At 37.4% G+C, this 16,411-nt stretch overlaps 1 protein-coding gene across 1 annotated transcript in view; it reads left to right on the top strand.

Annotated features, from left to right (window-relative positions):
* Positions 1-16,411, top strand: part of LOC309550556 (uncharacterized protein) — a 263,513-nt gene that overhangs the window by 174,364 nt on the left and 72,738 nt on the right. The window contains exons 61-62 of the mRNA XM_082250908.1: positions 12,963-13,010; positions 13,385-13,441. Of these exons, the coding sequence (XP_082107034.1) occupies positions 12,963-13,010; positions 13,385-13,441 (105 nt within the window). The remainder of the gene's footprint in view (positions 1-12,962; positions 13,011-13,384; positions 13,442-16,411) is intronic.

Raw genomic sequence — 16,411 nt, 5'->3', positions numbered from 1 at the left:
TCTAAGGGGGACTATGCCATTTTTCTGTCTTTTTTGAAGGGACAGTACGCATATCCTTTTCAGGAATGAGTAAAGGGTACATAAGTAACCCTTCTTACCTCAACCCCCCAAAAAACTAAAAAATAATTAAATTTGCCCATACCATGAATCATCTTTTAATAATATGCTCTCTCAAAAAAGATATACAATGCCCCCTATGCAAATTTCTCATAAACCCCATCCTGCAATGTAGATACCGTGTTCGTCATAATGATCTACCATCCAACGATGTTGTCAATGCTGCCACAAGGTGTCCAATGATTTTGCCCTACTGCACTACTGTCACAAAACTGATAGAGCCCCAGCAGGAATCTGTTTGTAAACAAATGGATTGGGGATCCTGCATGACACCATCGACCAGGGATCTGTCATTTAGAGGTAGTATTTTATGTCACTTTTAAATGGTTGAATCCTACAGTTTCATAATTTCACATGCAGGTTTAAGAGATCCCTAAGCATTTTGTTTAAAGAATTTGTCTACTTTTAAAAATGTTACTTCTTAAGCCACATTAAAAGACTCTCTCCCCCACTGAATGGTATTTAAAATAAAAATATTACATTGGTATGTGTCTATTGTGACATCCATGACAAGTTTTAGCAATAACTTACAAATTAGACTTTAAAAAGCCATTCAAAATTAGCAAGATTCAGCTCCTATTGATTTTAGTGGGTTCAGCAATATCTTCAGTGTTCTTTGACTTCCTTCTCGGTTTTGCTGAATCTCCTGTAAACAGACCTTTGCTTGCTTCACACATCCCTGGTATTGAATTGTCATCTGATCTACAGGTGACAATACAGGCAGCTGCATTACCACCCTTATTTTGTAGGCATGGTCCAACACTGATATCATAAGGAGGCCTGTCCAAAGCAATGATGTACAGCCAATGCTGGAGTGAATGCATGTAGACAGGAAATGACTAAAGAGGCTGGAGAAGGTCAGCAACCCTGAGATGTAAAAAAAAAAGAATGAAACAGCAGTATTTTTTTGAAAAAAAAACTTGCAGTTGTTTATGATTTACAGCGCTTAAGCAATTGGAATGATGTCAAACTAGCTGCTGTAAGGCCTGTGCTTCCAATTATACTGCTTCCAAACCAGCTGCAGATAAGACCTATTCTTGCAATCACAGTGAAAAAAACAACATTAAAGGTCCAGTTAACTTCTATTCACAATGTTGTGAATTAACCCCTGATAAAGGGGCATTCTTGGATCCTCAAAATGCATTGGCTATTTTTTGGATTGTCCCCCTGACCTCTGAATAATGTTGTATCTCGACCTCCTATTAGTGGTGTGGGGCTTTCGTTTACAATTTTGTCAGCTAACTAAATGTCATCTAGTAGGGGTTTCGTTCTACCTCAACGCCACTTTAGCTCTTGCACCTGTATACCTCCTATTGAGCAAAGCCAATGTAACATTTATGCTCCAGGCATGTTTATTCAATGATAATGTTGTCATTGGTTAAGATAAAAAAAAAAGGGAATATAATTATAATTTCAAGGACAAACAAGGTTTTTTTTGGTGATATTGACTTGTAAACATTTTTTTATTTTAAGAAAATTTTTTATTTTCTACTTTGACCAGTGTCAAGTGTACAATAATATATCTAAATAAAATAAAAAAAGGTATAAGGTTATCACAATAAAATGAAATATTACCTAACCAGAATTTAAAAAGATGTGTTAATTCATTCACATATTGCTCCAGCTCAGCTAAGCCATTTTTATTTGTATTCTGTTTAGCTACTTTTATCTTGTAATGATTTTTATGAGCTGAAACCTCTTCATTTTAGATTATAACTTTCTCAAATGGAGATGATTTGGGTTTTTTACTTCCTGCCTAATATAGCAGCCACTTCTTTGAAAATTTTTCTTAATTACACACGGCTAAATTATCCCATTTGATTTACTCTGTAATTATTCCACCTGCTCACTGAGGGAAATATTGAAGTCATGAACAAAAAGAACACAAAAGTAATATATTCTTAAAATTACCTAAAACATCTATTATAAGCATTTGTAGCCCTTATTAACTCAAAGATTTCTGAAGTCTGTCTCAAACGCAGTTACTCTACACATTTAGGGAGCTTATCAGTTCCCCTTGAGCAGGGTTGAGAAATATAATAACAGGAACCTCTATCAGTAAAAATAAAATATCATAGTAAAAAAACGATCTATAAAAAAGTATGTACAAGGGGTCTTCAAAAGTTTCCGCTCCTGTGTGTGTGTGAAGAACATATATATACTGTATTTGTGTATATATATATATATATATATATATATATATACACAGTGTATATGTATTTATTTTTTTCTTATGGATACTTTTGCTTAAAGTGGTATTAAAGTGGTTGTAAACCCAACTTTATAACTTGTACGTATAGGTAAGCATATAATAAGGCTTACCTATAGGTGCTGTAAATACCACCTAAACTTGCACCGTTTAGGAGATATTTACATTGCATGCGGCCGATGATGTCATCGGCAAATGCGCTCTGAATGAAAATCCACCTGTGCCGTTTCTTCAGAGCCATGTGCCATGACTGGCGGCTCCTGTGCGCTTGCACGGGAGTGACGTCACGCGGCTCCGGCCAGTAATACAGACGGAGTCCGCAGACCCGGAAGGAAGACAGGCGAAGCTGGATGCGGCCGCCATGAGGGACAACGTGGGATTCATTTGCAGGTAAGTGCGATGCATACTAGCACATTATGCATTTACTTTGCAGGGGGAAAAAAAATGGAAGACTTTACTTCCTCTTTAAACAAAAAACAGTAAATGGAATACATTGCAACTTAGCAGTCGTTAGGTGTGGTGGCTGTATTGGTTTTCTTTCTTGAGGCTTCTTTCCCTTTTCACCTGGTGGTCTGGCCAGTTACACAACTATTGTTTTAAAGTGCCTACACTCTGCATAAAGGAGCACAGGGGCACCTTTGGCCAGCAGCATTGTCAGTCTAGGGGACAGGGTATGTTGAATGTACCAGCAGATTTAGACACACTAACAAAATTAAGCCAAACTCCAGCTCACACTGTAGTTACAAGCAGTTACAGCGCTTTCCTGTCAGGATAAATGTTTTACATGATTAAAAAAGCTGACCTTTGTAGGTACCCCTGTCTGGAGTAAATTTGCTGGAGAGCTTGTTCTCTTACAGGCAGGTTCACCAGATGAAAACAAAGAAAAGAAAGCCTAAAAAAGAAAACAAATGCAGCCCCCACATCCTAGCTACAATATAATAAATGTTTGCTTTTGGGATTAATGCCTTTGTATTTGTAGAGCACAAATTAACTCACAACCTTAACAATTCAATATTCTTTCAGGCATCTATAAAGTGAATAACAGCCTGACACATTTGTTCAATGGTCTTGAAAATTTTACATCAGTTACATTTTGCTACCTTGCTTGTTGGGTTATATGCCAAACATGTGCAGGATATTAACACATCAATCAGTCATATCAGTGTTACAGTAAGCATTTGCTAGACCTGTAAAAAAAGATAAACACTATTTGCAAACATTTATCTTTGAATTCTACCCTATGAACCAGCAAAAATTGACTCCGTGAACCAGTGAAGATTAAATGTCACACATTTACAAGAGTAACTAGGTTACATGGTGCTTGTAAGAACTGAATGTATGAGTGTGTCACATATGCAATGTAAAATGAAAGAAGGGTCACTTCCAATGCTGAGCTTTACATAAAAAGATAATAAATTATCATCTTATTTAACGTCTTGGATTGATTAAATATTATTTTATCTGACAAATAATATATTTTAAAATCATGAGAGTGTTTCTCTCTAAATGAAATCTAGTTCACTGGGACTAAAACACCCCAAATCATACAATGAATGTTTCAGGAGAGAATCAGATTGTTATCAACTTGTTCATCAACTTGCAATAGATAAAATGACTGAATTTCATGGAATGCCTGAAAAATTCAGAAACCTTGTGAAGGAGGAAACGACCCTTTACAAAATAATCTGGAGTTACTGCCTGGGGACAAAGAGAAGGCAAATATATTAAATACTTTCTTCAGCTCTGTGTATACAAAGGGGCATGGGGGAGCTCAAGTCCATAATGATAATAATGTTGACATAGCCCCAAATGAACCCTTACGGTTTCAAATTGATATGGTCCAGAAATATTTAAACATAATTAAAGCAAAGAATAAAGCACCTGGACCAGAGGGCATACACCCATGGGTCCTAAAAGAATTGAACTCTGTGATTTCAAATCAATTGTTTCCAATTTTTAGGCACTCTTTAATGACTGGCATAGTGCCACTGGATTAGCGTAAGGCCAATGTGGTGCCTATAATTCAAAAGGGGTCAAAGTCTTTACAAAGTATCCATAATTATGTTAGCTTAACTTCTACAGTTGAAAAGATAATACAGAGTTTAATAAAAGACCACATAGATTCGTTTTTACTATAAAAAAATATATATATTTTAAGCAATAGACAGCATGGATTCATGAAAGACAGAATATGTCAAACAAATATGGAGGAGGTAAGCAAAACCTTAGAAAAAGGAGTGGCTGTGGATAAAGTATACTTGGATTTTGTAAAAGCATTTTACACAGTTCCCCACACACGTATATGTGCAAGGTAAAGTCTACAGGGTTAGAAAATTCAGTGTGTAAATGGATTGAAAACTAGCTAAAACACAGTATTTAGATAAAAATTGTTCTGGATTTATACTCTGAATGGTCTAAGGTTATTAGTGGTGTACCTCTAGGTTCAGTGTTGGAACCCTTACTTTATTAGATTTGTAAATAATATAGAGTTTGGGATTAAAAGTACCATCTCAGTATTTTCAGATGACCCCAAGCTATGCAGTCGAATAATGTCCTTACAGAATGTCTCCAACTTAGAAGCTGATCTAATTTCACTGTTTAATTTTCCAAAGCGATCTAAATACTTTCTTGCATAACCACTTAAGCCCCCGGAGGATTTTCCTGCTCAAAGACCAGGGCCTATTTTGCGATTCGGCACTGCGTGCATTTAACGGACAATTGCGCGGTCGTGCGACGCTGTACCCAAATGAAATTGACGTCCTTTTTTTCCCACAAACAGAGCTTTCTTTTGGTGGTATTTGATCACCTGTGAGATTTTATTTTTTGCGCTATAAACAAAAAAAGAGCGTCAATTTTGAAAAAAATAACAATATTTTTCAATTTTTTTTATATAAAATCCCCCCCCCCCAAAAAAAAATTGAAAAATCTAATTTTTTTAACATTTTAGGCCAATTTGTTTTCTGCTACATATTTTTGGTAAAAAAAATTGCAATAAGCGTATTTTTATTTGTTTGCGCAAAAGTTATTGCGTTTACTAACTAAGGGAAAGATTTATGTCATTTTTATTGTTTTTTTTTTCTAACTAGTAATGGCGGCAATCTACGATTTTTTTTGCGGGATTGCGACATTGCGGCGGACAGATCAGACCCCTGACTAACATTTTTGACACTTTTGTGGGTACCAGTGACATCACTACAGTAATCAGTGCTATACATATGCACTGTTACTGTAAAAATGACACTGGCAGGGAAGGGGTTAACTTTATTAGTGATCAAGGGGTTAAGTGTGTCCCTAGGGGCGTGATTCTAACTGTAAAGGGGCGTGGCTTGTGATGTAACCACAGAGACATACGATCCTACATAGCAGGATCGTATGATCTCTGCAGTTACACCAAGGAGAATGAAAGGCGGCTTTGTTTAAATCAGCCACCTGCCTTTCTCCCTCTCCAGCGGGAGATCGCGAGTGGCCACCAATCACTCGCGCGGGGATGCCCGTGAACAAGCGGGGGCGGGAGCGTGCCTCCGGCGCCCTGCAGGCTCCTGACTGCTGCAGTAAATATACTGTGGGTGGTTGGCAAGCGGTTAAAGATGTATGGACTGCAAATAGAGAGAGAGAGAATTTTGTCCCTGTACAAATCATTAGTTATCCTTCATCTAGAATATACAGTTCAGTTTTTGGCAACTGTTCACAAAAAGGATATTGGGATCCAGAATAAATTCCAGAGAAGGGCAACCAAAATAGTAAGAGGCATGGTGGATTTTTGTTATGAGGAAAGATAAGCTGAACTGAATAAATTCAGTTTATTCTACCTTGAGGAGAGGAAATCAAGGGGTGGAGGGGTAATGTGATCAACATAAGTGTTCCATATAGTAAACTTGGTTTAGAGTTATTCAATTCAAGGTCATCACAGAGAACAAGGGGGCACTCTTAACGTCCAGAGGAAAAGAGATTAAACCCCAGTTAGTGAAAGGCTTTTTCACAGTAAGAGCTGTGAAAATGTGGAATAGACTCCCTCAAGAACTTGTTCTGGCCAGCCGAACAGATTGTTTTGATTGTTTTTAAAAAGGCTTGGATTATTTCCTAAATGCACAAAATATAACCGGATACTAATATTTATAGGTATAGAGTTCATCCAGGGAATGTCTGTTTCCCTCATGGGGGATCAGGAAGGAATTATTTCTCCCCCACTGAAACACATTGTATCATGCTTTATTGGAGTTTTTGCCTTCCTCTGGATCAACTGTGGGTGTAGGATTGTGTATATGGAAGTTTTTAATTTATGTGTTTTTGTTTTTTTTCTGTGGCTTGAACTGGATGGACTTGTGTCTTGTTTCAACCAGATTAACTATGTAACTATGATGTTATCAGGTTTCACAAATTAACTTGAGCATACATTTGAAAATACTAATGAAAATAAAAGGCTTCACGCCAGTAAATATACAAAAAGCATTGGTGGAGGAACCTGTCCAAAATCTGGACAAACCTTTTGACAAATATGCTTCTATGGTTTAATAAATGGTAGTTATATTGCATTAGACCTTATAAGTGTACAGTAGGAAAGGCAGTAGACAGCTGTTACATGAACAGGTGCTCTCACTGGAAGATTTCCCTTTCATCTCTTTCTGGTGAGACCCACAAATTATGATCCCCAATCACTTTTTGTTATATGACAACCATCACCAGGCCAATAAAGAGGGTGAACCTCCTCAGTGGAGCCATGAATAACAGAAACAAGTATGACGGGGGTCTGTTCCTTTTTCCACTAAAAAATAAAGTTTTGGCTATGCATACACTCAAATGAATGCACATCTCTGTTAACATTCATACACAATATCTTACTGTGGGTATGATCTGGACTTTGGCTTGTCTATTCTAAAGTGTAATTTGTATCTTTTATAGATCCATTGGTTGGCTGGTTGGTTGGTTTGATATTTGTTTATTTTTGCTTGGCATTAGTTGTCGTAAAAAGATGGCTTTACAATTTCTTCTTTAAATTGTTATTCCTATTTAATATTCTGATACAGCCTCTCTCAACTTTAGATTCTGTTATAGGTCCAGTGCTCCTAACCTGGTTTATAAATAATACAGATTAAAAACATGCACAAACCCAGTTTTAGGCCCACAAACCCCTCACCTGTGCAGAGTCTATTGTGACTTGCATCAAAAAGGGACAACAAAAGGAACGCTATTCTTAGACTTTAGCTGGCAAATTCCATTTAATGCTACAATATTAATGTTGATATCAAATATATAACAAAAAACATTACAATATCTATGTACCCCTCTTAAGTTAATTTATTGTACAAAAAAAACATAAAACACTAAGCTATATTAAACCTCATTAAAATCCCACCAACTGTATACCCCAATATAAGGAGAGTTCTCCTATGTACAATTTTTACAGTACTATCATCCTCCCCAGACAGTTAATTCTGCTATCCAAATGAGGGGGGGCAAGTGCACAATGTGTGTGCTATCAATGGAATGAGCCAGTACAATCAAAGCCGTAAAAAAGATCAAATGATTACATCACATAATCTAGCATCCTGAAAAGGCTTCCCTCTAAACTTAAACCTAATACAGAATAAAAATCCTGTCCAGCAATATCACTCAAACCTGTGTGTCAGCAGTTGTACAACACTAGAAATAGGACAGTTAATTATCTCCATAGCTTATGCAAAATTGCTGGTTGTATTCCTTTAAATGTCCCATAAGATTCCAGGATTAGATTTAGCAATAATGGAATACACTCTGCTAATATTCTCCCAGTGATGATCCTTGATAATAATTATATGTAAAGATATAGTTTCAGCATTAATTGAACAAGGAGCATAAGGGAGAATTCTACTGGATGTTTCCAAACAGTGTATATAACATGTTGATTAATACTCAAAAAGAAAGCCCCCAAGATCTTCTCTACTGTAATATTCATAGACAGTTAACATATAGTTAACCATTACTTGGGACATTTTCAATCTATCCATATATCTAGATGCAGCCATTAAATTAAGTGTTCATATTCACTGTGTGTAAATCCTTAAGTTAGTTTATTCAAATCTGCCTTTCTAAAATACAATTCCTGCCTCCATGCTGTCAAACAAGCCCACTTCATCTCTCCCAATTATACTGTTTCATCTTGTCATCATTGGCTCTCCTCTGTCTATAACTCCCTGCTTTGTCCCTCACAACTTCCACCCACTAACTAATTCACTGCACAGGAGATCGCTAATCACTTCAAAAATACTGCAATACTGATGCAATTCCAGTATTCCACTGCAATACTGATGCAATTCTAGTGTACAGATATCTTCCACACTTTACATACCCTGTATAAAAGAGCATTCAATACTTTCCACTTTTAACACTGCTATTACAGAAGAGATTACCAAACTTTTCACAGACACCTGCCTAACCATCTCTCTGATGGACCCTAATCCCTTGCAACTACTATGGTCATCCTTTTGCTGTATCCTATGCTCTCATTCACATATTTAATCTCTCCCTCTCTACTGGCAACTTCCCCTCCAAAGTATGAACTGATCACAATCATACTTTAAAATACCCTCACTGGACAATTTATTAACTGCAAATCCTATGGCCACAACGCCATACTCTTACTACTATACCATCCTGCTACTTTTGATACTGTTGACCGCCCACTCAAGAAACTCCACTCCCTTGGCCTCCAAGACAATGCTCTTTCCAGATATTCCTCCTTCCTATCACAGTGTTCCTTCAGTGTTGCCTACATCTCCTCCTCCTCTCCAATTCCCCCTTTCTGTAGTGATCATCAAGATTCTGTCCTTGGACTCCTTCTTTTCTCTATCTACACCCCCTCTCTTTATCACTTCCTTCCATACCATTTCTATGCTCTTGACACAACTTTTTCTCTTTACTTCTCACTTCACTTCAGTCTCCTTTTGCATTACTAACTTACTAAATGACATATTGGCATGGATGCCACACCTTTTCCTTAAACTATTTTTTTCTAAAATGGAGCTTGCAATATTGCCCCCTGCCTGTGCCCTCCTCCCTGACTTTGCCTTTAATATCAATAATACAACTATTTGCCCCTCTCCTTATACCAGGGTACTAGGTGTAATCCTGGATTCTGTGCTGTCTTTTTAGCCCCAAATCCAATCATTGTCCAAATCCTGTAGACTTACCTCTGTAACATTTCTAAAATATGCCGTAATGAAACCATTAAACATCTCATTCACTCCCTTGTTATCTCTTGCCTTGACTATTGCAACCCCCTTCTCATAGGCCTACCTTTACACAGGCTGCAATTGCCAATGAATACAATTCAAACCATTAACAATTCTGCTCCAAGCTACATCACGAATATTGCAAATATAATGAAAACTATCAGCGCAAAAAATGTGATACACTATATTACATCATACTATTCATATCAAAAAATATTTCTTTGTGCTAAAATATGTGCAAAAAAAATAATAATATATATATATATATATATATATATATATATATATATATATAAAACAGGTGCGTACCAATAAATTGATAAACACAAGCAGCGCTATACAACTATAAAAACCAAATCATACAGCTCTATGTGAATAAAGCTCTCCCTATACGTAAAATTGTGAGATAAGATAGGGTGTCAGAGTCCAGTGTGACAAAAGTCCATCACCAAAAATGCTTCCAATGTTATTTTCTTTTAGGCAGCTGCTTTTTAAGATTTTAAGATTTTAATTTCTTTTGGTCTATATGTACATGAGATATTGCCGCATTTATTATTAAGCGCTGGGTGATTGAGTTATTTCTTAGCACCCGGTCCTTTTTTGCATATATATATGCAAAAAATATAATACGTGCAAAAAATATTATTCAAATCCAGCTGCTTACACCTAAATTGTGCTCACTCCTCACAATCAAAAACAAAATATCCAACAGAAAAGTGTTGCGCCAGACAAATGAATCTGTGTACAAAATAAATATGTGTACATATAAACACTTATACGTGCTAAATAAACAAATTCTCTTTAGTAGTGCAAATCATAAATTGTGCAGAAATATAGTGACTGAAAAACAAGTCCATCAAATAAATCCCATAGTCCAACACATAGGGTAACACCTCCGTGATCGTGTGAGTTCCCTTCACCATCTTAAGTGGCCTCTCATCTTGCTCATAGACCCGGGAATTACCTTGGGTCCACAACAGCTTTTTTCCATCACTGGGGAGTATAAGATGTAAATCCACAAACAAGGGTAGTAATCCAGGGTTCCACCTCCGATCTCAGATATTAACGATATTTACAGGAAGTAAAAGGAAAGAATCTTGTGCTCTCTGCTTCATTTAACAAGGTGTTTTAATAAATAAATGGGACTAACATAAAAGGAACTCGACAGTGCAAGCATGTAAAGCTGCTCATCACAGTTCAGGAAGGGATGTGACGTCAGGTATGCAGGTTCCGCCCGCTATACGCGTTACGTCAATGCTCTCTCAGCTGCGACTTCCTTGGTAGGGGTGGAGTCTGCATAGAATGTCAAAAAGGGAAGTGATTGGCGCTGCCAGGAAAGTAGGTTAATGGGAAATCTGGGTTAGGCTCCTATAGTTCAAGACCAAGTTCAACACATGCAAATGCACATAAAATGTATGTGGGAATGAGAACTATATAAGTAATAGGATATAAAAACACAATGGGTGTGTAATATGTGTGTAAAATTAACACTATGGGCTGATACCAAATCAATAAATAAATAAATGTGTTCAATACCTAAAAGGCTTATTGAGACTCAACATAAATATGCAAATATATGTAAATGTATGTATAAAAATATAAAAGCATATAAAGATAGTATTAATAAATTATGGTGATATAGAGAGTTAGTGTGCAAAGGTGCTAAAAAATAAATATAGTGCACTAATCAAACTAAATAAGGTGCATTCCGAATAGTCAGAACCATCTATTCAATAAAGTGCAACTGCATACTCATAAGCAATGAAAATAAATAAGTGGGTGAACTATGTGCATCCCACACTGGTGACAATATAAATACTAGTAAATAAATAAGTGCAGCCGTGCAAATAACTATATAAATTATGAAAGTGAGAACCATATAAATTCAAAGGCTCAAAAAGCAGGTTCTGTGTATTTTAAAATTGTCCAATCACTTCCCTTTTTGACATTTACACCTGACGCTCCCCCATTGGGGGTGCATCTTTTGGAGTGGGCAGCAGCCATTAGTGTTTTATTTATAGAAATTTTACGCACTATTTTATAGATAGCTTATCCTAAGCGCGGATCTTTCTTCTTTTCTTCAGTCTGCATAGAATGCCTCACCTTAAGAGACTGTCCGGTCTCCGATGTTTGCTATTGATTGGACAATGGAGTGGGCCCCTGCCCGACATTAAGCCTGTCAGGTGATCAGTCAGATGTGTCAGACACATATGCAGCTATGTTGCACAGTGTCTTTGCTTTATAAAAATGATGCAGCACAATACCTTTGTCAAAGCATCACTGTACAGTCAGGTGACCACCTGCGGCTCTCTTTCACTGGTCTGAGGACTACAGAGGGAGGGGCTGAGATTCCCCTTTGATGTCAGCCAGGAGGAGAGCGGTCAGGTGACTACACAGCGGTGCTCTGCAAGGTACTGAGCTGCATAATTTTTATAAAACAAAGACACTGTGCAACATGGCTGCATATAATAGAGCGTATTCTAGTAATTACACACCTTTATTTTACACAGAATAGCAGCAGGAAGGGAAGGGCAGGTATCAGATTGACACTGACTCCATAGCTGACAGGCAGGGAGGGAGGGGGATAGGGAGAGCAAATGGGCAGATGGAGGCACGTAAACTGACCACGGTATCATGGATCAGCAGCCATTAATACTGTGGTCAGCACACACAGGCAGACACAGGAAAAGGCAGGATCAGCGAAGTATTTTAAAGCATAGAGAGGGACAAATAACTCTGCACAAGCACTATGCTGTATATCTTGCTTTAAAGGAACAGGATCTTTTTATTTTCTTTTTTTTCCGGCTACAGCCACTTTAAAGTAAATTTAAATGACTACCTATGCTTTTCCTGCTTATAGGTAATACATAATAACACATTTATGCTTTTAGGGTTCAGGAAGAAATTTTCTGCATGTAACAAGCTGCACCATGCTTTATAACTTTTTTTTTTTTGCTTTCCTCAGAATCAGTGAAGAGGTTAGGGGTTCTGATGGTACACGGTCTTTTAGTTTTACATCTATTCATTTATTTACTTTGTTTTCTTGTGGTTGAACTTTTTTTCAACTTAGCTAACTATTTAACTTTTGCTATCTGATACTTTGAACAATCTGCTTAAGTAAAAAATGTCCAGGTCTTGTCACAGTGCCATGCTTTTAAAGAACCTCATGCCAGAACTATTATATCCTAACATATGTCAAGCATAATTTACATTTCTCAGATCTGAACTTTTTAATGTTATAATGTTTTATGAAGTTATTCATTTGATTTTCAACAGCAAAAAATGTAACAGAGGAGAAACCTACAAGAAAGAAGCACAGAGGTAACAATATACAGTATATATATATGATTTTGCAACAAAATGAGTATTAACATATTTCAGCTAATGCTATATTTGGTGCATTGATCTGTTTGTTATTGTGCTTGCAGCTGCAGTAAATGTTACTGAGGAGAAAACTACAACAGATGAAGTCAAAGGTACCATAATTATAAATAAGTTAAATGCATGCACTTTCTTAGTTCATTAGCTTAATGAAGAAAACTACCCCATAAAACCACCTTGGATTGCAACAAGATCATTGCTAATGCTGAATTAAAAACAAAAAGAAAAAGAACAGGCTAATTACCATTGACGTACTTGCTTGGATATGTGGCTTAGCCTGGTGCTACTGCAAATAAACCTGGGTAGTTTAGTATGCAGCTGTAACTGGTATTGGATAGAGGGAGATACCGTTATGCACATACCTTTAAATTGTTGATATTTACATTTGCTAATCTCTGTTTCAAAATTATATTAGTATAATACAAGCTTTCAAATTAAAAGTCTAATATATTGTTTACTCCTTCTTAAGAACCAGCTAAAGAACCTGAGAAGAAAAAACAAAAGAAGGAAAAGAAGAAAGTTAAAGGTCAGTTTAGGCTTTGGTAGATTTGATGCGGGGTGTTGGTTGGTTTCTCAGGCCAAGAGGGTGGGACTTTTACGGGCAAGTGAAGGATACACAGTTGTTTGTAAAATAAATGGTTGCAATTTATTGCAGATACAATTGTATATTCAATAAAGAAAATTTTAAAGACATTTGTGGTGATGTAAGGTGTTTGGGTTACAGACCCAAAGTGCGTAGAAGAAATGCTAAGTTGGAAAAAGAGTTTCCGTGACAATGGTGCAATATATGTGACTTTATTTTGATGAAAGAAACTCTGTTTCTCCAGGCTGGGTTGCTTGGATGCTTCACAGAGAGTTCATCAAAAAGGTTGACCCGACGCGTTTCGGCTAACAGAGTAGCCTTTGTCAAGGGTTTTTTGTCACCAAGTCTGTAGAGATAGTGACGGGTTTAATTATCATCAATGTATGTTATGTATGGAATTAGTAATGAAAGAAAACATTTTTAAAGTACATACATTTGACCTGTTTTGGTGATTTTTGTTCAGAGCTTAGAAGATCCGCAGCGAGAATCAAAGGTGAGCAACTGCAGGTGTGGTGAGTGGTAAATGTCAGGAGATATTAAAATGAAAGGATTTTAAGAAAAAACTAACATTATCGGTGGCATCGACTTACTAAATATTGGTTGGTCTGTTTGTATCTGAATTGGCAGATGAGATTATCGGCAAACAATACATATATATATATAGAAATATATATTTCTCTCTGGACGTCCTTATATAGTGACCAATCTGTTGGTGTATAATATATATATAAGGTATTGGTATCCCAAAAGTTTGAAGGTGTATGTGAAAGGAAATAATTTGCATTACTTACAGGGTATATTGTAAGCTCACGGTTTCTGGACAGCTCAAGGTATTTTAAAAGGTATTTTTGCACGGGTGCAACTGTCCTCAAGGTCCGCTTGTGTTTGGGTACTGTGCGGTATCTAAAAGCTGGAATACATGTGGCTAGTTTTGTTAAAGTTCGGAAAAAACACAGGCAAGTAAAGCCGAATGTAGTGCTTTTTATTGGGAAGTGATGGTTTAAGCAATGAAGGGTAACACTTACAGTTGTTTTTGCTTTTGCTGCAGGTTGCGTCCGCTCTGTCTCCTCATTCCCTCGGTGTGAGGGTGATGTGAGGAGACGCTGATTCCCCGGCCTTTTTAAAGCCAGTTGCGCGTGCGCATTGAGCGCCGCACGTACCAGGCTTCTTGTGCGAGTGACGTCATAGCCCTGTTGTGCGCACGCGCCAGCGAGGTGCGTGCTCATCGGGAGACTGATCGCACATTATTGGCCGCCGACACGGGAGGAAGGAACCAAGATCCCGGGAGAGGGGAGTCTTTTGGAAGATGGTATATTCCAAGGTGCCTAGTTTAACCCCTGGCTTGCCCAGGGGCTTTCCGTGCCGGGTGCGTTCTTCATAGTTGAGAAAAATCATCAGAGGTCAATCAATTATATCGAAAATATATTATGAAGATATAAAATATACAGTAAATAATACAAGGTATAGATTTATTTATATGATCATATAATCTTTAGTTTTAACAGCAGAAGTAAAAAGAAAGGAAAAAAGGGGGGAACTCATTGTACCCTGGAGAACAAAAAGCAGGGGGTTGGAGGTCATATGGAAAGGGAAGGGGGGGGGAGTAAAGGGGGGGGGAAAGGGGGGGGGAAGGGATTAGGGGGTGGGGTGTGTGTTTTGTCAGTTTTTAAAAATAGATTTTTTATATATGGGTAGATTTGTGTCTAATTTATATTTGGGGGGGGGGGTTGTTTGTGGGGGGTGGTTTTTTGTTTTAGTCAGTTTTTCCTGATACAAAGCCTTCTAAAAAGGGGCGATAGCTTGCTATCTCGTTTAGGCCTGGGGGTATGGTGGCTTTTAGACGTTGTATCCACCGTAGTTCTATTTGGAGGAGGCGTTTGTTCCAATCTCCCCCTCTACGTGGGATATGGATTCTGTCTAGAGCTATGAAGTTTATTTTGGGCATTTTGTAGCCATGTTGGTACGCTACGTGTCTTCCTAGTGGGAGGTCAGGATTGCATAGTTCCATGTTATTTACATGTTTTCCAATTCTTTTTCCCATTTCTTGTTTGGTTTTCCCAACGTAGTATGCTCCGCATTCGCATCTCATCAGATAAATTACTCCCTTGGTCTTGCAGTTTGCAAAATGTTTTGGTATGAATTTTTCCCCATTTGGTAGTGTAGTTTCCACAAATTTTTTTAATGACATTGCATTGAGCACAGGATCCACAAGGGTATGTTCCTTTGGTTTTGCAGGGGTCTTTTCTGATGTTTTCTTTGAATTCACTGTGTATGAGGTTTTGTTGTAAGGAACCTGCTTTGCGGTATGTTATAGATGGATTGTCGGAAACCAGATGTTTTATTTTTGGGTCCTCTTTTAGAATAGGCCAGTGCTTTTGAAGAATGTTTTTTATGGAGGGGTGTTCGTTGGTATATCTTAGTATAATCCGTGTGTTGTCTTTTTGTTCTTTTTCTTTGTCTTTATGTTTTTTTCCCCCTGGTTGTTTGGTTGGGAATAAGATATGTTGTCTTTCTTGTTGGTTCGCTTTGTTGTAAGCTTTTTTGAGTGTGGTTTTTGTGTAGCCTCTTTGGAGTAGTCTGTTTGTCAGCAGTCTTGCTTCATCTTGGAAGTCTTTGTCTAGGTTACAATTTCGTTTCAGTCGTAGATATTGGCTGTACGGGATGGCTTTCTTAAGGGGGTCGGGTGAAAACTGGTAGCATGTAAAATCGTATTTCCTGCTGTCTCTTTTCTATATAAAGTTGTTCGTATTGCACCTTCTTCGTCTTTTATGATCCAGGTATCCAGGAAAGGGACTTTATGGTTGCTGTAGTTGAGTGTGAGGAACATATTATAGTTATTTGTATTCATTGCCTTTAGGCATCCCTCAATTAGCTCTTCTGGTCCGTCCCATACAATCAATATATCGTCTATAT

This window comes from Pelophylax lessonae (genome assembly GCF_965119305.1).
Source record: "Pelophylax lessonae genome assembly, chromosome: 3".
Taxonomy (NCBI): Eukaryota; Metazoa; Chordata; class Amphibia; order Anura; family Ranidae; genus Pelophylax; species Pelophylax lessonae.
This window is presented reverse-complemented; position numbering and strand designations above follow the sequence as displayed.